General features: G+C 35.4%; 1 protein-coding gene across 1 annotated transcript in view; it reads left to right on the top strand.

The window, feature by feature from the left end:
* The window catches only part of SMCHD1 (structural maintenance of chromosomes flexible hinge domain containing 1), a 69,020-nt gene extending 49,352 nt beyond the window's left edge, over positions 1-19,668 (top strand). Inside the window, exons 33-48 of the mRNA XM_058802424.1 lie at positions 833-948; positions 1,389-1,450; positions 3,446-3,533; positions 3,955-4,086; positions 5,238-5,384; positions 8,796-8,922; positions 9,093-9,212; positions 10,483-10,568; positions 11,582-11,704; positions 11,915-12,105; positions 12,873-12,982; positions 14,320-14,390; positions 15,272-15,443; positions 17,361-17,519; positions 18,208-18,331; positions 19,287-19,668. Of these exons, the coding sequence (XP_058658407.1) occupies positions 833-948; positions 1,389-1,450; positions 3,446-3,533; positions 3,955-4,086; positions 5,238-5,384; positions 8,796-8,922; positions 9,093-9,212; positions 10,483-10,568; positions 11,582-11,704; positions 11,915-12,105; positions 12,873-12,982; positions 14,320-14,390; positions 15,272-15,443; positions 17,361-17,519; positions 18,208-18,331; positions 19,287-19,389 (1,931 nt within the window). The 3' untranslated portion in view covers positions 19,390-19,668. The remainder of the gene's footprint in view (positions 1-832; positions 949-1,388; positions 1,451-3,445; positions 3,534-3,954; positions 4,087-5,237; positions 5,385-8,795; positions 8,923-9,092; positions 9,213-10,482; positions 10,569-11,581; positions 11,705-11,914; positions 12,106-12,872; positions 12,983-14,319; positions 14,391-15,271; positions 15,444-17,360; positions 17,520-18,207; positions 18,332-19,286) is intronic.
* The last annotated feature ends 3,453 nt before the right edge of the window (positions 19,669-23,121 follow it).

Here is a 23,121-nt window from a genome sequence, read left to right as displayed (position 1 = left end):
TTCATATTATTAAATAAATAAAATATCATCCTAATTATTTGATTTACTGTTGATTTCAGGCATACCTGAGGGCAGGCACTCTAATCTCGGCGGGGGGTCATGCCTGAACTTTTCATGCTCATCAAATCATAGTCCTTCCTTAAAGTGCAAAATCCAGTCCTGCACAAACACTGCAAGTTCATTTACGTGCATCAAACCCATTTGCTTTGTTCACATTTTGAACTAGAAGAAGGGTAGCTTTATTCCAGTTTGGATTCCATTTCCTTCAGATCACTGCACTTTCTATGGGGCCTACAAGAAAAGTGAAATTTTTCATACTGGGTTATAAAATGGCAGGTAGTTTGACTGCAAAACTAGCCACCAGAGTGAAATGTCTTTCTATAGCTGACTTCTAACAGCTACAACTGTGTGATCCTAGTCTGTAAGCAATAAAGTACTTGTGAAGGAAGAGGGGGATTTGGATTTCTTGTCCTTGAAGGAAGGAATCACCTGCTCAACTGCTACTGGTATGCATTCCTGAGAGCAAGAAGCAGCCTGGTGTGCTGTTTTGATAAGAATGATAATTTGAGAAAGGCAGACTTGAAATTTTAGGATTTTTTTTTAAAGCTGTCATAAAGTAGGTGTTTGGTTTTTCCTAAGGATTGTTACCTGGTCTAGGAGAGAAGGTTTTTCATACCTGATTTGAAATCCTTAGTGGTTTTGGCTCTTTTTGAAATGCTTGTTTTGTAAGGTTTTTTTCCTCTTAAGTATGAGGGAGACACAGAAATAATGAAGTTTGAGCTGCTTAATTCTGAATAAAAATAATCTTCAAAACATGTTTTTCATCCTACAGATTTTATGGTTAGTGTTCTTTCTGAAGATGACACCATTATTAAAAATATTAATCCAGCACGGATTTCTATGAAAATGTGGGAAGCACAGAGCAGCCGGGTTAGGACACCAGTTGATGTAAGTCATCAAAATGCATTTTCAAAATGACTATGGACATGCCAGCATAGGACAAACATAGTAGAACTTGTCTTTCATTTGACTTAGATCTGCATCCTGTTCTAGATTTTAAGTAACAAATATTACAGATCAACCCTACGTGTTTATCAGTGTTTGTCCTGTTACAAGTTGTCAGATTGATCATCTGTACTACAGTAATGACAAAAATGTTGCTGTTCTGCAGAAGCTAACTCATAGCAGGGAGGGTATTAGAAGTAGCCACATTGAATTTTGCAAAGAAAAGACTGTGAGAATTAAGAACATGAAATTAGTGTCTAAAGTACAGGCAGTCTCATTGGTTCACTGTGGGCTAATCAGTACTGCAAATCATTTAGGCTTGGTAGCATATTGCAAGTTAAGTACTTTCAGTACATTGCATTAAATTTTTTGCATTTTTACAGGTTACGACGTTTAGCTGTAGTAAGGTGAAGGATGACAAGGAAGATGGGTTCTTTTACTTCAGGTATAACAGCATTTATTCTGTAAATACTCATGGAACTTACTATACAAAATGCATAGTTTGAAGTAGAAGAGTTTTATGTTTTGATAATAATAGTCCGTCACAGAATTAGTATGATACAGAAGAAGTGAAAGATACTAGCAAGATGTATTGAGATGAAGATTGAATTCTTTCCTAGATACTTTTGACATTTGTATAATCTGAGAGTGGAGAAGAAAGGAGTCTAAGATAATAGAATACATTTTGAGATACGCTAGCAATGAGGGAGCTAAATGATCAGCTTGTAACTTAGATGGTAACTTTAATTCTTTTCAATATTTCTTTAACTACTGTAGAATTGCAGGCTGGACTAAGAAGATTTAACTCTTTTTTGCTACCTTCTCTAGCTGTGCATCAATCCTGAGCAATGGTCTTGGTCCTGTTAGTAATCATTCCTTGGGCTATTTATTCAGAAATAGTGTCTCCAATGAAAGGTGGCAGAACCAGAGCTCATCATAAGCTGGTACCTAACTGCCACATTCTTTCTACATCTATTTCTAGTAGACAATCTATGGGATTAGCTAAGTAGTTATGGTACTGGCTATTGATTTAACCTTTTGCCTCCTGGGAGTGGGCTTTTCTTCTCATAGGTGCCTGTAGTTCACTAGTTGTCCACAAAGGTCCAGAAATAAAACTCCCAGCCTTATTGAAAAGTTTGAAAGGAGAGTAGACACTGCCCATTAGCAGCCCTTGTAGGAAATTACATTTTACATATTGCTGCCAGTGTCTGTGGCATCACTGTCTATGAAGTGACTTTATTTCAAGTTTCCTGTTCTTGGCACACTCTCAGATAGTTTTCATCTGTTTATTGCCAGTCAGTAACACAGATGCCGTTACGCAGTCTGAAACAACTTCCATAGCAATCATGTATTTCTTCTTTTTCTAAAGCCTGTGTCTGTCCAGCCATGAGATCCTTAGCTGATTATTTACTAATTAGTGTTTTAATGTATCCTGACAAGGCAGGTGCTACTGTCAGTCTTAAGCTAAATAAAATGCAGACAAGAATTGTCACTTTGTTTGTGAAATCTAAAAAAGGAAAAGTCATGGTCTGTTGTAGAAATATTAAAGCTTTGGGATTTCATATTTTCCAAGCTAAGTGTTCCAGGGAATCTTACATATGACTACTTCCCAAACAAAATCAGAAGAAATAAGTTACTTAATGTTGACAAAACAGTTAAACTGCTGTATGTTGAGTGCAAGAATCATTAATCAATTTAAGAATGCCACATGTCATGTTTGGAGAAATACCTGCATCTTGGCTGTTTGCAGCTCTTCAAAAGTTTGTAAGCACTTTTAAGTCACTGGTATCCCTTGCTGAATACTGAAAAGTCCTCTGGATGCCATGTGGCCTTCCTTGCTGGGTGAAATTATAGCAGCAGAACCTCAGGTGTCTGGGCTTTTCTTCATGTTTTGGTGGTAGGGGTTCTTTGCCAGTGGTCTACACTCTGGAATGCTGTCAGTTAGAAGGAAAACTCTGTTTCTCTTTCACTATACTCAGCCTTGACCAGTGATCCCAATTACACAACTTTGTACAATCTGACTGAGGAGGGAATTATATACTCTGATTTTATGAAAATTTTATTAAATTTGGAGAGAAATGGTTGTTGTTCCAAATCTAGACATGTCTATGTTTTGTTCTGGTAGCTGTATGAAAATTCTGAATAGGAAATTAAATGGTGTAGACTTGCAGATTTCTGAATAGGGCCATGACAAACATCCTGTCGTCTAGAAAAGACAAACTCTTGGAGGAGACTTCCCTCATTCAAACTTCCAAAAGCCTTACTCTAATTCTCAAGGATGTTTGATGGCCTTCTTTCTGAAGGAGGAGTATTATGCCTTAGTAGGGCTTTCTGACTAGATTGGAGGACAACTCAGAGTTTGAATTTTTTGTGTACTTACATACTTGTGACTATAATATTGTCTCATGTTTGCTTGGGTTTTATTTTTGGTTTTTTTTAGGGATAAAGTGGTTCCAGAGAGGGTGGGCACTTACATGATCCAGTTTACCTTTGCAATGGATAAGACAAATATGCTCAACAGTGAACAGGTTTGTATCTATAATTAATTGCAAGTAGCCAAGAACATGTAATGCAGAATCATCTGGGTGAAGTGTTAGGATACTTTGTAGGTTCAGAGTGGAAATACTTCCACTCACAACTTTTGAAAAAAAATTATATTTTTATTTTTGATAGTTACTGATTTCAAACTGTTGATTATCAAAATATGTTTTCATTAACTTCTATAACCAAAAGTAACCAAAAATTTGACAGTATAACAGAAGTGCATAATTTGCAACCTAGCAGAACTGCTTTATGGTTGTGCTAATTTATTCCAAGTCTGTCCACAAATTTCACATACATTTGTTTTAGTGGTTTTTGAGCAACCCAGGTGTGCAGGTGATTTGTAGTTAATTATATCAGTCTTTATTTTATTTTGTTTTGTTTCATTTTTCCTTCTTTTTCTGCTAGATTATAATTGAAGTTGTACCTAATGACCCTGTACGCTTGTTACCTGATTCTTTACCAGCTACTCCAGCAGTTTCCAATGTTCGAGCTCAAACCAGCCGTACACTGGTCAAGGATTTATACCTCCATGTAATGGTAACTATACTTCCATATAAAATCATAATTAATGAAATGTAGAAGACTGCTGAAACTATGTTGAATTTTGCTGTAAGGCATTGCTACTGTTTCTTTGCAGATTCACTTCATTAAAAAAGATGTTAATCAGTGATTTTTCAGCATATAACAGGTCCGTCTTCTTAGATTTACATACCGATGACCAAAACTGAAATGTTTTGCCCTTGCTGTCAGGTATCTCAATTGAGAGATCCATGTTTTGTTGCTGCACAAAAAAATTGTTTCAAGAATAGATTCTAGTGGGAAAACGCTTATGTGTACAGCAGATGTTTCCCTCCATGATTTTTATTCTCTTAGAAATCTTATATTACCAAAAATAAGGTTTCTTGAACATCAGGTGTTCACAGGGATAAAAGGAAATCACTTACCAGCTACCACAATAGCAAAGCAGACTCAGCTTGTGCAAAAGTAATTTAATTTCATTTCCAGTTAAAAAAGATTTATGTAATAAGAAACGAAGACCAAAAATCTAAAGCAGCACCTACTGCCCCACCCTTCCTAGGCTCAGCTTTGTTCCAGATTCCTGTACTCTTCCCCAAGCAGTGCAGGGGGATGGAGAATGGGGGCCACAGTCAACCTGTAACAGCTCCTCAGCTCCTTCCTGCCAGTGCTTTTTCTTCAGTTTCCCTGTTCTAGTGCAGGTCCCTTCGTGGGCCACAGTCCTTCATGAACTGCCCCACTGTGAGCCCTTGCCACAGGCTGCAGTCCAGGAGTTGTCAGCCTGGTTTAGCGTAGGGTCCTCCATGGGCTTCCATGCAGGTCTCTGCTCCACCATCCTCCATCATTGGCTACAGGGAAGTACTTGCTCCAGTGTAGTTTCCCTGTGAGCTGCAGAGGTCTCTGCTCCTCCTGCTGTTCCTTCTCTCACTCTCTGCTGTTTTCTCTTTTTTTTCCCCATTCTCACCTGCCTATGCATTTCTGCCCATTCTTAAGTATAAAGAAACACCATTTTGGCTCAGTGCACAGTTGGAGCACTGGCCATGTGCAGCCTCTCCTCACAAAGGCTGCCTCTGCAGAGACTGCTAGCACCTTGCCATATAAAACCAGGGCAGTGCAGGAATGGATTATTTAGTTCAGTCCCAAACTAACTTTAATTTCTTTTTTACTCACAGGATGAATACAACAACCACACTGGACTTGATCTAGTTGGCAAAATAATAGCAAAAATTAAAAGCCCCAATGAAGATTTTGAGATCCCGCAGTTTCAGGGGAAAGTCAATACAGTAGAGTTTCCATTGGAGAATGGGTCAGCTGAAATTGTAAGTGACTGAAATACACAGCTCCATGAACACTGTGTATAATGAGGCTATTTTTCCTGCAGTTTGAAAGTTATCTTACATCTCATTGTGTTCTGTGGAGATTTAGTTTATATTGTAGGTTTCCCTTAGAAATAAGTAGATAAATTATTTCTTCCGTATTTGGTTGCTGATTTTCAGAAAATCTAAAGGACATTCTTTAAAAAGTTTATCCTTTCCAAGTGAGACAAGAGTACAAGTACTTTCAGTTAGGGACCAGGACATTCAGGAAAATCCAGGAAAAATATTTTCTTCATTTGAATTTCACATGTGAATAACACTTAACCAGTTTGTAGTTAAACCATTAATATTACCATTAGTTTACATTTTTATTTATAGTACTCTCAGGCTGTTATATCTTAAGATCATTTAGACTGACTTCTTCATATATTTCTAATTAAATTTTGCTAGGCTCTCTTTACTTTTTTGTCTAAGTAGTGGGCATATATATACTTTGTGGAAAGGCATCCTACCCTCATTTGAAAAAGATAAAGCTGCCATTTTTCTTTATGCTTTGTTTCACTCATTAGCACATCTGGCTGTTAGAAATGCTTTCCTTATTTTGGTTTGAAACTCTGACATCATACATACTCTGAAAGTACCGCATATTGTAGTCACATCACTGCAGGCACTTTTTCTTCAACAAATACAGATTGAATTTTTAAAACCTGTAAGTTCCATCTTTCACAGTTGCTATAAAATACGATACAAAGACACAGTGTAAAATGTGCTCCTGCCCAAAACCAGGAACTGTTTAAAACACACCAAAGAAAATCCAGGTGAATGTGAAATTTCTTCTAATTGGAATGGTCACAATCTCTGTTTACAAACTCAAGCCTACACAGAAGTTCATTCAGTAGTATTCCTGTGGTGAAACAGTTGTATATTGATTTTTGTTTTCAACTTGAAATATTATATAAGAATGGCAGAGCAAAGTTATACCTCTATTTCATTTGGTTGTCGCATATTTTAAAAGTCTGGCTTCTACAGAAGTCTTCAAACAGTAAGAAGATGTACTACAGGAGGATCCAACTTTTTAAGGACATTTTCTCAGCCACCTTTTCTAACTCACTCTTTGGAACCAGCTTTATGACAGACCAACATCAGTGTGGGCCAAGTGGAGACAGACACTGCATAGCAATCTAAATGAATTCTCCAAATAAATCTTGGAAATCACCACCATACGACTACAGTAGAATCCTAAAATCTACAGGTCCTACATAGAAATTTCTTTATAATGTATATTTTATTCAGTACATTGACTGCTTTTATGGAGCTTCATATGTGAAACTGAATGACACAGCCTAAGTTATTCATTGTCAATAACAGTCAAGAACAGAAACATCTAGTTAACATGGCCAAATGTTATTAATGTGCCAGATTCTTGTCTACTCTAATCCATACAGAAAAGTGACAAAATATGTATAAAAAACAAACAAATAAAATGCAGAGGCTGAATAGAGGTATCAGATAAAATTAATATACTGATTGATTTATGGTACACTCTTGGGTTTCTCTGGTTTCCATACCATGTTTCAGGAGTAATTATCTGGTTTGTGAACACATTTTCCTCCAGGCAGATGGGGTTAGGAAAACCTAAAGGTTTTAGCTTTAGGTAAGGATCAGCTAAAACCACTGGTCTAACAAAACACACTGCAATTCTTGTATTTACACATGTGGTAACAAGGTGTAAATTGAACACCTTTATATGGGTAACAATAACCCCATATACAACCTGTGACAGTTCAGATGAAATTACTCGATAATTTCAAAGACTCCTTGCTAATGCAGAAATAATATTTTTTTGGTTTATCTCCATGTAGTAACCTCCTGTTGCATAATTGTGACGTAAATTCTCCAGTTCCCCATCAGTGACAAAGTAGCCAATGTAATGGAGGGGAGAGTGTGATTGAGTTTCATGGTGTTTAGTGGGTTGGTGGTTTGTTTGGCTTATTTTGCCCTTTACCCCCGCCTCTTTTTTTTTTCTTTTTTTGTAAGCAGATGAGGTGGTTTTTTTCCTGGTTTGGTGGGAGCTGGGGGGGTTTTGCATGCTTCTTCCTTTTTATTACAATGATCTAAAGAGGTCCTGCTGCTTTCGACAGTAACTTGTGTTCCCCAGTCATCCATGGGGGCAAAATGCATTTCAGTGAACCCAGTATCTTTCCCCCTCTTCAGGCAGTTTTCAGGCATCTGGTTTATACTGAGTTCACTGGCTTCAGACTACTCACAAAACCCATGTGGAAACTGTGCGGATCTAATGTGGAACGGATTTGTTGGTTGTGAGGCACTGTCCTTTTCATATGACTTGTAATAGGGAGTGGAAGGGACATACTTGTGTTCTTCAAGTATTTTGAAATTGTTCCATCTTGTTTGTAAAGACAGTTGTGTGCACTTAGCACAAATAATGAAAGTGAGAATCTGACATGTTTACCCTTAGTAATAGATAAGTTCAAGAACTTGTTTAATGAAGAAAAATGTTAAGATTTTTGTTGACATATTTTTTGAGGAAAAAATATTTCCACTACAGATTCTCCTGACAACATATGTAGCTACAATATTTTTGAAAGCTATGAAGACTATCTTTGAAGGTTATATATCTATCTCTTCTTTTAGGCTGCAACCACTTCTCTCATGATTTGGCCAGTTGAGTGGCAATTTCTACATGTTAAAGGTGGAAACAGTATGAGTTTTATTATAAGAATTATTCATTTTATGCATGATACTTTTCCCTAAGTAGCAGCGCATTTAGATCGTACCTTTACTAATTTTATTTCTGTTTACCTTTATGGTTTTATAATATTTCTCATGTTTATAAAGAGAGGCAAAGGATTTAGTAGGTATTTTCAATAAGGAATTGATAAGAAGTTAAATGTTTATGATAGTGTTTGGATGTATAGTGTTCATTCATTTGGGATTTGCTGTCTACTTCCATGGTAACAGCAGTAACTTTAGCTAAGCACTGGGAATAGTTTGTTCCTCCTTCTCCGTGTTTATGCTTTGGGTCTTTGTTTTTAATGATCTGTTTGCATTTCACATACTGAATGAAGTACACCTGAGGATATCTTGCTTATGAGGCAGTGCAGAGGATATTATTTCTGAGTGTGTGTCTCTGAAATAAAAGACATAGCCAAAAATACTAAGACTTTTTCAACAGGTAAAATGGCAATCTTAATTTCTTAATAATAAAATAGCTGTATCTTTGTATTTTACTTTATTTGTTATAAAAGGCTGTGAACTGTATAGAAATCATGTGTTATGTAACTCACAAGATTCACATTTACACTTATGTAACTTTTGAGATTTACATCTGAAGAATGTTTCTTTTGTGTGTAACCTCAAGCATGGGCATAAACTTATGTTTGTTTATTTTCACAGAATTTAGTGCTGGCTGAAGACAGTCCTGGAAGAGATAGCACTGAATATATTCTTGTCTTTGAGCCACATCTGCCAGCTTTGAAAAAACCTTTGGAATCATATTGTCTCTCGTTTATGTTTTACAATGGTATGTTTCAAGTGCTCTAAAATAGTTGCTTTTCCTTAGAATCAGCTATTTTTAGATCCATAATATGTTTTCAGAACTATGTAATAGCTTAATAGATTTTTGCTAATGCTTAAACCAATTAAGCACGATACTGTGTTTTCTTTTAAAAGTTTACATGTGTATTTCTGTAGATTCCAAGAAGCAGCAGCTGATGGCAACACTGACCAGGGAGAAAGACCAATTATCTAAGTCCATAGATCTTTACAGAAAGATGTTTGATACTACAAATCAGCTCGTAGCTGAAATGAAATGTAAGTTCAATCAAATATGTAAATAATTTTTCTGTAAATTAAACTTCTGCCCTATAATGATTTTCAGAATATAGAGAAGGGGTGAAAAATCAATATTGAAATCATGAGACATAGTAATTAGAGGCTAGCAGACAGGGTGTATATCTTGCAGGGAAGCATCTAATTATTTAGCATCTATCTATTGGGCTGTTCCTACCTATAAAGGTCTTTGACGTAGAATGTCATATTGTCAGGATTATCTAAAGTAGAAAAGGAACATTGAAGTTGGTATTCTTTTTATCCATGACTGCCTTTCACTCCTATCTTTGCATGCTCATACATCTGGAAATTCAACACTTGTCTAAAAACAATTTGAGGAGAGTGAACTATAGATAATCCTCTTTAAAAAACGTAGTCTTATGTTTTCAAAATATTACTTTTCCACCTCAGGTTTGACCTTGTGTACATTATTCAGAAGTGTTGCGTCATTGTTTAGGTTCTTCAGCAAATGTAATTCTTTATGAATGAAGGAAATGTTTTCTTTGCCTTTTTTTTTGTTTGAATCATCTCACCTGTTGATCTCAAGGTTTGTTTTAATAACTGCATTTTGAATTTTTCTTTTAAATAATCACCAAAAGTAAGTAAAGTACATTGGTGTAGAAGATGCTGCTGTTTGTTGTAATTTTAATACTACATATTTCCATTGTGAATGGAAAATCCTGAATTGCAGTGAAAGGCATAAAATCTTTGTTTCATACACACACATCTGTGGAGAGTAAGTTGCATAAAGTGTAATGCTGTACTCTTAAGTAACATTTTCAAGTACAAACTTGTTGTCATTAGAGGGTAGAAAGCAAATCACCTGTTTACTCATTTGTTTCTGGAATTAGTTCAGATATGAGAGCTGAAGAAATAATGTCCAGAAAGTGGTGTCCCATATAACAGACAAAAGAAGGTAGTGCCAGCCACCACTCTTCTCTCCTGTCTTGCCAATTCACCTGTTGGAGAACCATTTACAATGATAATTGAGGATGAAAATTAAAACCAGCTAATGTTCTCAGACTGATAAGGTCTAAGACCCTTTGCTCCTTGAAGCTGAAGGTGTGACATCTGCTGAAATAGTTTAGAAACTGGACAAAATCGCAAGATCTTTGTGGAAAAATATTCTGTGCTGAAATTAAGAAGTAGATAGGGTCAGTTGCAGCTGGCATAATTCTAAAAAGTTATAAGAAATTCTCTATGTGTTCCATTGCTTCCTATCACTTTCTCACTCTCTTTTGATGTGTTTCAGGTCAGGTTAAAGAAGCTGAAACACGAGAAGCTCTCCTGAAGAATGAACTGAAAAAGCACCAAATTGAATTACCACAGACAAACACAGTATGCCTTGATTTTTACTAAACTCCATTAATATATCTAAAATTGATATCAATAATATATCAATACTAATATTGCTGAATCACACCTGTTACCAAAACAGTGAAAATTTAAACTGTAGAAAAATTAATGAATCAATGTCAAACTTAAGATCTTTTTTTTTGTATTGTTCTGTTAGTGTGATGATCTTTTAAAATACTGTTAAAGAACTAACAAAAACCTTGTCTTTTATATCCTGGTCTTGTGCTTTTGCTGGTCATGTTTCTGCTAAGGTTACATGTGTTACTGGTACTGTTAGATGTTAGAGTAGGTTATAGGAGGTTGGTCAATATATATTGGATGTATTCTGGCATAAGTAAGCCAAAGGAAAGCACTTTTTTTTAGAGAATCAGAGAATTGCATATGTTACTGCCAAAGTTCATGTAAAAATAAGTTTGGAAATATTCAGGGCAATGTACCTCATTACTAATTTCCCTTAAAGATACAATTATGTTTTAAGAAACTTTAAAAAAGTTTGCAAACTACTGACATTTGGGGGAAGAAAACACCTATGTAAACAATTATCGTTAGATCAAATAAGACCAAGTTATAGTCATTAATCACAAATCAGTAGAATTAAATTGCAGTCACAGTACTGAAGTTCCCCCTGCTAGCTAAATTTTTCAAGCCTGGACATGGTCACCCTCTGAAATGGTTTCTTTTTGTGCGTGCATGATTGTCTCTTCCTGCTGTTTTAAACTTTCCTCACTTTTGTCTCTAAACAAGCATTGATAGTTCTTTGTGAAATGATCCTTGAAGTCCTTAAAAATTAAAAAAAGGGGGAAAAAAGTAATGAGAAAGTTTGGTCACAATAGCAGTGATTTTTCCCTTTGCTCTTCTCTGAGATTGTGGTCCCTTATATTTTAAAAGTCTGTTTCAGGTTATTACTTTTAGGTTAGAATGTTAACTGATGACAGATTACTTCTGCTGCTCAGTCCAATGGTACATGCTTGCTGATTTTAAATTTTTATTCTCAGCTTCAGTATGTGGATTCTCTTCTGAAAAAAAAGGTGTTGGAACAAGAAGGAGTAATGAAGCAACCAAGGAGAACTTGTACCCTCCCAAACTATCCAAAAGGCAACCAGGATATTCTAGGCAAGGTGAGTTTTCTTGCAGGGAGCCTTCTAATGAGTTTTGTTGGTTCCACAGAGTGGTAGTGATGAAAAATTATCCGATGACCAGCTCCCCTAACAGAGCCATCAACAGGGGAATTAAATGTCTTGTCTGAAGTTGCAGGATTATTGTGATTACTATGAAAGGGGGACATAGTCTTGGTTTCTGTTTTGACTGTTGTAACTTCTGTGGTACAGATTGCACATTTAGCTCAAATTGAGGATAATGAAGCGGCAAAAGTCATCTCTTGGCACCTGGCAAGTGACATGGACTGTGTTGTCACACTGACCACAGAAGCTGCTCGTTCTATCTTCGATGAAACTCAAGGTCGACAACAAGTGTTACCCCTTGATTCCATTTACAAGAAGACACTTCCAGATTGGAGCAGGTAGAAAAAAAACAATGAAAGTTCTGCATTTGTATTACATACTTCTTCAACTCTTTTCTTGTCTAAGTTGATTGTTAAACTTCAGTTAAAGATTTGAAGCATAAAATTTCTGGGCTTATTATTATAGCAACAGTAATGTCACTTGAAGTGTTAGTGAAATCTCAGCTTTACATCTTTAACTACTGTGTGATGTTCTTTATATAATAAAGTGTTTCTATTAAATAAGATAATATTTTTTTCTTCATGTCTACATGTTTTCTAGAGCAGGAATTTATTTTAAATAATTATAGTGCTTGTAATCAGATTATAACTTTCAAAAGTCCAGTTTCAAAATACATTCCTAAAATCATCTGTAGTAATAAAAATTAATTTTGCTATTTCTGTTGCCTGAAAAATAAAGTACAGTATTTCTGTTCCTGAAAATCATTTGCTTATGAAGGTGACTGCTAATATAATAAGAATGCCCTTTAGAAAAGATCTGATGTATAAATGCATTTATAATGTTCAAATTCTCAGTTTTCATAATACAGTGCATTAAAATTTGTCCATAAATTAGTCGTATGAATTTGCTGGAAATAAGGTCTCATAACAAATCAGTGTTTCACTAAAACATCTTTAATATAACTGGCATTTCAGATAATGGTAGGATCATTTATCTAATGTGGAAGTGTTAAGATGCATTCAATTCAGTTGGAGATTCCTGAGTAGAATAAAGACAAATTGCTTTCTTCTTTTCTTCTCCTTTGCTGTCCTCTTTCTTTAACCAGACCTTTACCTCACTTGAGAAATGGAAGAACCTTCTTCAGACCTATTGGAAATCCTGTATTTGCCAGAGATCTGTTAACATTTCCAGATAACATAGAGCATTGTCAAACAGGTAAATGATAAGAAAGAAATAATTAATAACTTATTTCTTTTAAAGAATGAAATACAGAAACATGACAAATGATAATCCCTTCAATAATCTTCACTGATGCATTTGCAAACACCAGAGTACATTCCTCCTGAGTTCTGTTGGTAAAAATAGGAGGGCATTAGCATTAATTATTTTTAAACAAAATTGTGAAAATTTCAACCATGACCACTTTCTTCTGCTTGTTTTCTTAGTTTCATTTTGTCTACTTAGATGTATGGCAGGTTTTTTCTTTTTTAAATTCCTGCAACATTATCTTATTCTCAAGCTCTTTAGAGCAGGAACTGACTATCACAAGATTAATTTTATAATCTCATATTGCAGAAGTTGTTCCTTTTGTTAGGCTTTGTTTCTTTGGTTCTTCTCAGAAATGTGAAATACATAGATTTAAGTACATGCAGACTGAACTGTACATGACTGTGTATGTTATGCTTAAACAGCTTAATAGTTGTGAAAAATCTTTCAATTTTTACATAGATTTTAGTTTAGGAAACTATTGTCCTCTTGCTCTTTCTAACAATGTAGCAATCCCTACCTTTTCCTACACTTTTTTTTTTTTTTTAATGAAGTAGATCTGCTCCTTTATATGGAGAGTTGGCATCTGTAGTTACTTCAGTAAGTTTTGCATTTTATTTCATGACTTCCCACTATTGAAGTATTCCTCTCTACTGTTAATAAAGACCAGTTTTTAACCCTGTGCATTTTCAGAAAGTTAGATATTGACAGACTTTTAACTATAAATTCTTCTTCATGCCCATTGGGGAATTGAAAAACCACATTGCATGACCTATCTCGTGCATGACTACATTGTTAGATTTTGTATGGAAGAGACTTCTGTTAGCAGAAGAGTTTTAAGCTCAGTTGGATTATTTGCTTGTGAATGTTTTTTTCTTTGATAAAGCATTGAATATTAAGAAAAATATTAAGAAACTGAGAGCAAAATTCAACATTCCGGGAAGATTTTTAAAAAGATAACGTTTATATAATTCCCTGAAACTTATTATGTGTATCTTGATCAATGTAAAGTATCAAGAGAGTATTTTATTGAAAAATACACTCAATTATGCCAAAAGGCACTTAAATGTACTATTTGTTTCCCTTATGAATTCACTGATGAACGCAGAAGATTGCATATATATCTCAACCTCAAGAGAATTTTGTTGAAACAAAAATTATTTACATGCTGTTTCCCTTGCACTTATCTTAGAAGATGTAATAATGATGCCTCAGAATTGACTTTTCAAAACTCAAGTTATTTTGCTCCAGAGAAATTTCATAGTTCAAAAATTTATATTTTTCAGTGTTTGGTATGCTCTTGGGTGATACTATCATTATAGATAACTTGGATGCTGCCAACCACTACAGAAAAGAGGTTTGTTTCAATTTTTCATTAAATTTTACTATACAAATATATTGCAGAGCTACATATTTAATACATTAAAAACTTACAGTAATTTCCTAGTTTAATGCTGTGTTAGCTGTAAGTGTACTTACTGTCTGTGGGTCTCAAAGCACTTAACAGTGAATGAAATGTCTGTTATTGGCACTGACAAAATTACCTCCATTCAACAAATTCCATTATGTGAATGTTTCTATGGCAATTGGGACCATGTTTTCAAAGATAAGCATCTTCAGTTCTGCTGTGTTAGTGTTAAGCACAGGTTCTTCTGTACTTTCCTAGTCACTCTGTCTCATAGAACACAGGAGTCTAAGGCACATGGTGAAATTTCAGGTCTACTTGACTAAAAACTTGATGTGAAACTTACTAGATGTCTTTGAGACCCATTTTATTTAGGTTTAATGGTACATGTTTTAGCACACAGGAGTCTCTGAGGAAGTGCTGATACTGAGCACTTTTACTTTCAGCTTATGAGTTTGCTGGAATCAAAATAATGATTGAGCATAAGAATGTAGAACTGTACTGATTGCCACTGCTTCCTTATGCTTCCAATATATGTTGATAATCAGTTTTCCCAGGTATAGATCTATATTCTGCCTTCAGAGTTCTGGAAAATGTGAGAACACAAACCCAAAAAAACTGGTCTTCGTAATTATTGACAGTAATGCTTAATTTTAATAAATGTGTTCTATTGCTTGAAAGCAAAGTCGTGATGTAATTTCATAAAATATGTTTTTCTTTAGGGGACAAAGTTGCATTGCAGTTGAAAAATACAAAGGTTCACAACAGCATTGCTGAACACTTAGATTTTCTGCGGAGTTACTAATTTATTCTCGATTTTTATACCTGTGCAGGTTGTAAAAATTACACACTGCCCTACCTTGCTGACTAGGGAAGGAGACAGGATTCGCAGCAATGGAAAATTTGGAGGCCTGCAGAATAAAGCTCCTCCAATGGACAAACTCAGAGGAATGGTATTTGGAGCACCAATGCCAAAACTTTACTCTACTATCTCTGCACAGATAGGTGGGTTAATGAAATCACAAACATACAAAACTTACAAAATTGTATTGCTTGTCCTGTGCTTTTTATTCTCTGATATAATACAGAGAGGAAAACTTCAATTTAGCATACAGTTATTTTAAGAAGTAGGAGCTGTACAGTGTTCTGTTTATAAATTTGCCTTTTCTTAAAAGGTTATAGCTATTACATTTCCTGAAATAAAAAATAATAATAATGAGACAATCCCCTTTATTCTTAGTCTTATTAAAGGAGTATAAGCAGTAATAATCATTCAAATAGCCAGCATGAGAAGCTTGAGCTGATTGAATTCTGGCATCACTGAGACACAAGTTTTAGGTCTTTCTACTCTGGAAACACCATAATCAATTTAGAATTTCTTCTGTGCAAGTGAGCTCTATGAAACAGTGTTAGAGAGATTATCTCATAAGTTACACTATTTCCTCTGGGATCACTTCCATTTCTTTATGTGCTTGGATTCTTTATTTCAGAATAAAGGTTAGAAATTAAGTTAGAAGATGCAGTTTCTCACTTGTAACAACTGACCTGACTGATGAGCAAAACATTGAAAAGTCTTACAAACAAGATTGTTTTTAAATACTTAACTGTAAAAAGAAAGAACATGAAGTTTATCCATGACAGTGCAATGGAGTGGTGTGGAGAGAGAACACACATACCTATTAAAGCAGCCATATATATGAAAAACTACTTAGTACTGACCAGTTGAGTAGGGGGGAAAAAATAAGGACTAAAAAGATCTTTTCTCAGCATTTTACTAAAAATATATTATGCCTAGGGAAAACACAGTAAGCATGTCAATCACAGACTAAAATACACTGGGTTTAGCACTTTGTCTGTCAGCATCTTTTCAATTGTTGAACTCAATTATTACCCAATACAAATTATATTGAAATTTTTTATAGTTTACTACTGGAGCAATCGTGGTAGAAGAAAAGGGCATGTTTTAATTACACTTAGATACTAGACATTTAAAGGAAAATCATAGTAAAATTCCATTTAAAGGACAGCATCTCATTACACAGGGCTTGTTTTGAACTTAATTTTACACTTAGCATTAGTTCTGACATGCTCTTTTTGAATGTTTGTAGGATAAAAGTTGCCAGTGTAATAACAGATTAGGCAAGGTACTTGTAAAATAAGCTGTACTAAGAGTCTGCAGACTTCTGTCAGTCTGCAGCAGCTCTCTGTGTGAGAGCTTTCACCCCATGGCAAACTTAAGGTCATTTAGTGTTCAGTTAATCTTTGTGCAAGATACCTCATACTCACCTGAAAGTAAAATGAATGAGTCCAGGCTAATATGCTTGAACCCTTCCTTTATTACTTGACATATTTATTCAGTGCCTGGATGTGGAAAAATTTTTTGTCTCATATGTTTAAAGAGGAAAAAGGATTGTCAACAAAATACACCTTTGTTTATCTGAGTCTGCTTGATTAGATTTCCATAGTGGGACAGAGTGAAACTCAGTAAATGTTCACTTGGTCCACAAGGTGGAATACAATTCAAGTCAATAATCCAAGCTTCTGCTTTGTAGCACTGAAAACACAACATGCTGCAAGCACTTAATGTCATCAGAGGTAGAGAATTTCACATGGAGCACACAGGCAACAAGAAGTGTACAGTAATACCAGTTTCCCACATAATTTTCAGAGCTTGCAGGTACTTCACTGTCATCTAAGATGTGGACTCAAAAAGAAAAGAGGAGTCAAAATATTGGATATGGTTTTCTTTTTACAGTCATTTTAAGAATAGCCACTATAAGTTTGGATGTTTTTTTAAGTAGTGTTTTGAAAGGTATGTTTTCTTATGGATTTATACGTTGCCTAGTTTGTATTGGTAGCATTCTAAATCAAAATGGTAATTTACTTATTGTTCTGTGGCTTATTGTTTTATTTCTCAATTAGATCTTCTTCAGCAATACCGTGCAGCAGTAATTAAATTTGATAGTGTGAATAAGGACCTGGATTTACATTTACAGTCATTGAACACTCCAGAAATGCAAAAGAGAAAACAGGAACTTGCTGAACAAGAGAAAAGCCTCAAGCTAGTAAAACAAAAATTGGGTAAGTTATTGTACTATAATTTTGATGTGCTATAGGAAGAGAACAGTTAACTGCAACCAGATGTATTTTGCTCTTACAAAGTAAGAAGTTCAAACTACGAATGTAAATTGTTAACATTAATTAGTAGCTTAGAGATGTCACATTTTAAGGAAAGAATAGAAAAACTGTATGTGGTAGTATGATGCTGTGGATATTGCCTAGAGCAGTACTGCCCTCTATTGTGTTCAGATAGCAAAAATGTGGTCAGTCTGTACCTTGTGAACATGAAACTGTGATCTCACTAATAAGAGATTATATAACTATTATTGTGGCTGGCCCCGTGCTACAGAACATTGGCATGCTTTTTGAAATGACTGTGTAGTAAAGAGCTGAATTGCTTTTGCTAAGGAAACACAATCAAAACATTGTGCTATAAAAAGAAACACCCTGAAGTCTGCAAGAATTGTCTGAGTTACAAAAATGCCAATATCAAATAATATTTTAAAAATCAAGACTTACTCTGCAACAGTTATAAATAAATAATTTTAACTGTCATCTTTGAACTCTGTCTTAGATATAACGAAACCATAAAATTCATGACATTTCTAAAGTCTTATTTCAAAGGTTTAACTCTATTGTTATAGGACCCATTTATAACCAGCAGGTTTAATTTTTCTGTCATTGGTTCTTACTTTCAACTTTTTCGTAGGTATGACTCCTGCTTTATCAGATAAAGGTGCTGAATCGTTACTTCAGCCTATAATTTTAGATATATCTGACACCCCCATTCCTCCCAAAAGAATGAGAAGAGACACAGTGAAAAAATTGTACAGGTAAGTATTTTCTGAGTCTAGTAATTATTTTCCCATAATCTGAATTCAAAACCAAAACTAGTTTATTCGTATTTTTAAATTCATATTTGTATCTAATAAGCAACAATTAATAGAGTTTGCATAAAGCTGATTTTCAAGATAATTTTTAATTTCTTCTAAAAGTTTCTGCCTCATTTAAAAGTTAAATCTCATATAGAGATTTGCTTACTAATTCTAATTCTGTTTCTCTTTATGAACTGATGATTATCTTTGTGCGCCACATTCCCCATATTCTCTGGTATATTCGACACTGTTACACCTAAAACCATTTCAGATGGCTCGGTCTGTAAACTCTTTTAAGGTCTGCTGTCAAATACTGGATAGATGAACACAGGAATAATTATTCTTATGTAATAGAATCATTCTTACACTATTTTTTCTAAGTAACTCTCTGAGGTGAACTGGTGGTAAAGTGTTTTACCCATGCATCTGTTCTCATTCCCTCTGTGCTGAGTGTTTGAACACACACACACAAATTTGGGAAATCCGTATATCTGTATCTTTAAAGTAACATGAAACTGTCTTTGCCATTTCTCATGTCTCTTCTCATGACTACATCATTGTCTTTGCTGAACTATGGTAATTTTTCTGAGATTATTTAAATCTTAACCCAGTTCTGTGAATCTCAGAACAAGTGTTCACTATATTGCTATGTCTCCTTATTTTTTATACTTGTTACTGTTTTAATTTTTATCTACATATAGAACTAAAGTGGTTATGTAGTTAAACTGATATTAGCCTGTTGCTATTCTTCATTTTAAAGAAATAAATACAGTAATAAAAAGCTGTGTACAAATATGGGGATTATATTGTTTATACTTGTGGGAACTCTATGCTATATAAATATTATATATAGATATATATATCTATAAAAAAAAAGCTTTGTTTATAAGCCACTGTGCTATGTTTTATTTAGCTCAGAAGAATGGATTTCCTCTACTGCAAAGCAGCAGCAGCAGCAAGAGCTGCAAATGGCCCCTTCAGAACTTAATGGAGCTCCACGGAAAAGAAAGGCATAGACTGATGAGACTTGCTGGGAAAAGCTGTGTATGGAAAATGTGAATACATTCACTTAAAGGAAATACTTATGCGGTATTACCATTACTCTGAAGATTTTTATACTGATAGAAGATACAAATGTATTTCAGTTAGTAGGAACAAAAGTGTAAGTATTTAACATTGATAGCCGAAGTTTTGTATAGTTAATTTTCATTTCTAAAAGCTGTCAGAGTTTTTATGTTCGTGTGTGAAAAAAAAAAAAAAAAGGTTTTAAATATATTCTTTTTTATTTATGAAAATAAAAGATCTTTGCAATAAAACTGCTTCATTACAAAACACTGACAATACAATCACTTGTGTTGAATAGATTGTGTCATGAAATGAGATTTTAATTTAAAAAGCATCTCAAACTGTCTTGAGGAAGACAGTCAAAGGTCACTTTAATGATCTGCATTGCAAAGATTTTAGTGATGAACAGGGCAGAAAAGGATCAAGCATGATTAAAGACAGAATTGCAGCAAGAGTCAGAGCAAGCAGCTGAAAACAGACTTGATTGAAAGAAAAAGGGCAGGAGTAGGAAGCTAAACTTGAAAAGTACAGTAGTTATTAGTTGAGGCCCTGTGAATAACATAGGAGACAGTGTTCAGGGGTGTGGACATGTGGGTTCACCTCTGCCTCAAAGAATTTCTGCCTCGGAGTGGATGTTGACGCCAAATCTACTGACCTGTACTCTCAGCAACATGCATTTTATGTACATACTCCTTTTCTGAAAAAGGACTTTTACTTAAAAAGACATGGTGGTCTCCTGCTAGAAGTTTTAGAATGCTGATCACTGGTGTACATCTCTGTGACAGTTATAATATGAAATTTCTCCAAATTAAGGAGAAATAAAACTGTAATTTTTGGTTGAAGGTTTTCCAGAGCTTTATGCTTTAAAGACAGGTTAAACATCAAATTATCCTACTCTTAAAGCAAATAAATATATTCAAGTAAACATGTAACACCAGCAAGAAACTAAGCTAGCCCTACCTCAGCCCTTTTTTCTGTTTTTTCTCTCTAAATTTAGACATCAAGACTTGAATCAGGTAGCCATCATGAAGGGTTTGCCATGTAATAATTTGTCCTAACACAAGTTACCTATTTGTACTTTTTTTAAATGCATTTATTTTAATTCTGACATCTGCCTAGCCTCAGTCTCCAGCCTATGGATAACCTTGAATCTTACTGGATTAAATATGTATTCCTTCAGAAATTTAATCCAGAATTGGATTAAATAAGTATTCCTGTAGAAATATGTATTCCTGTTGGAGTTCATCTCTTGCCTTTGTAGTCAATGTAGGCACTACTAGCATCGTGTGATGGATCTCCCTGGTGGAAGAGACAAACACACTTAAGGATGGTTTCCAGCATTGTGCAATAGCTATCAGAGATTTCAGGAAATTTCACCAGGGAACTTTCAGGATTTTCCAGCAGAGTGATGGCAAGTTACTACAGTGCAAGTCACTGCTTTGCAAAGCTGTTGAGGGCAGCTGATTTGGTCATGACAACAAATTGGAGCTCTGAAGGTAAGTGTCAATTTTTTTCCTTTACCCACTCTTTATTCTGCAACAGAGCAGAGCAGGGTCCTCAGCCATGGTGGGCAGTGTTGTGTTGTCCTCACTGATTTGATGTGGGGCTGGTAGAAATCCATGCAGGAAACTGGGAGAAAGTGGTTGTGGTTTTGGTCTGGGCCTGCTTTTTGACTAGCACCCAGGGATGCAGAGACTGCCTGTCAGGTGAGGGGGGCTGGACACCCCCTGTAACCCAGGGAGGTAGGTTGGATGACAATTCCTTTATGCCAAACCACATTTGTGGTGTTACAGCCCCACCATCAGTATCATGGCCTTGACTCTACATCTCTACAATCCCAGTACCACCAGTACTTCTCTAGCCATGGCACTTGCTCTGCCTCCTCCAGGGCCAAAGTCCCCTTGTCAGCCAGAGCTGCAGGTCAGGGAAAGAGCAGTGAGAGGGAGGGAGAGAGGGAGAGAGGAAGGGACCGTGCCCAGGGAGCAAAAGGGGGCAGGGAACCACTGCAGGGTGTTGCTATGTTACTGCTACAGCAGTAGCCTGGATGAAAAACACGCATTCCAAATGTCCATTGAGACATTGTGAGACTGTAGCAGTGTAATTACTGGAAGTTTTCTGCTGAAGCAATCCAGAGTAGGTGCATATTTGATTAAGTTAGCATTATATTGCTATCCTGAACTCCATTTCATTTCATTTAAAGAGATTTGCAGTCCCCATTGGTGAATGGTTCATTCTTCAGTTGGTCACAATGGGAAAAGAAAGATAAGTTGCTTGTTTTTTAACAGCAAAGATATCAGCTGCTCTAAAGACTTTTATTATAGTGCATTGCTGCAGTTATGGTAGTGTTATTTTGTGGATATTTAATAAACCATTATTAAGGAGCTATCATTAAAACATTATCTGTTTCCATGCACCAACATTTTCTCCCAATAAATTCTGCTCCCAAATTGTTCTGTTTAGGGGTTTGTTTTTTTTAAATACTTGGGAAACAAAATCTATCAAAGTTGCATTTCATGATCACAGAGCAAAGATAGGCAACCATCACAGACCGTACCTGCAGTAAATTCCTTTTCACGTGCCAGAATGCAATACAGCAGAAGAGATGCCCAAATGACTTCCAATGTTTTCTTTTTTAAAAGTCAGTTTGCTTATTATCTAGGAAGTAGAACATGTCTTACTGATGGTAGCAGTACCAGTATCAGTAAAAAGCAGCTGTTTGCCTCCCTTTCTGCCTGTGACTCGACAGGGTGTATTCAGGGATTTTGACATTCCTGCCACACCAGATCATCTTCCCACAGGAACAGGCATCATTTCAGGTTCATAAAAAGTATGGACTTGTGGATGTGCATACACACGACAAGTTGTATATGTACATGTGTACATATAGTTCCTCTATTTCCACAGACAAGCTCTTCCACACCCACCGTGACTGTGGAAAAATTCCAAGAGAGCTACTGTGTTGCCTGGATGTGCTTTAGCTGCTCCTGTCCCCCATCTCTGCCTCTGTGGCATGTCTTCTCTGCTGTGAAATGGTTCTAAGAACAGAGAAGCCCTAGCTTTAGCAATGAAAACTGACTTAGAAAAGGTACACATGTAAACTAATTGAATGCAATTTTATTTTAATCCAGCCCATATATAAACTCGAAAATTTTCAGTTATTAGAGGCAAAAAAATACAGTACTTTCAATTTGTAAATACATAAATTTCACAAATTTTTTAATATATGTTAATGGATTCTTACAACTCTCACTAGCTTTTATAGAACTCAGTATTTATGAGGGCTCTAAAGAAATCCCCACTCACTATTTTGGGGTTATTATTTTACAGTAGCCTTGCTCTTTATGACTACATTATTTAGGCCCTGTTTGTATGCATATCATCAAGCACAGGTGAACTTTGCAAGAGCAATAGGGCTGCTAAGACCTTCCTTCAAAAAATTGAAAATAAGTACAACAGCAAAACTATGTGTTTCACTGTCTAACCTAGGAACAAATTATGAAAGATTTTTTTCATCTAATAACACAGCCCAAGAATCTTTGCCTAAATCATATAGTATTCACCCTTTTTAGAAAATGAATGTTACTGTCTAGTTACTGAAAAGACATTTAGTGGGCTCTTATTTCTTATTATTCACTCCCTCTTTATCCCTCATCCTGCAACTTTGGTAAATCAATTAAACCATA

The sequence above is a fragment of the Ammospiza caudacuta genome, chromosome 1 (assembly GCF_027887145.1).
Source record: "Ammospiza caudacuta isolate bAmmCau1 chromosome 1, bAmmCau1.pri, whole genome shotgun sequence".
Taxonomy (NCBI): domain Eukaryota; kingdom Metazoa; phylum Chordata; class Aves; order Passeriformes; family Passerellidae; genus Ammospiza; species Ammospiza caudacuta.
Note: the sequence above shows the minus strand (reverse complement) of the source record. Positions and strands in the feature narration are given on the sequence as shown.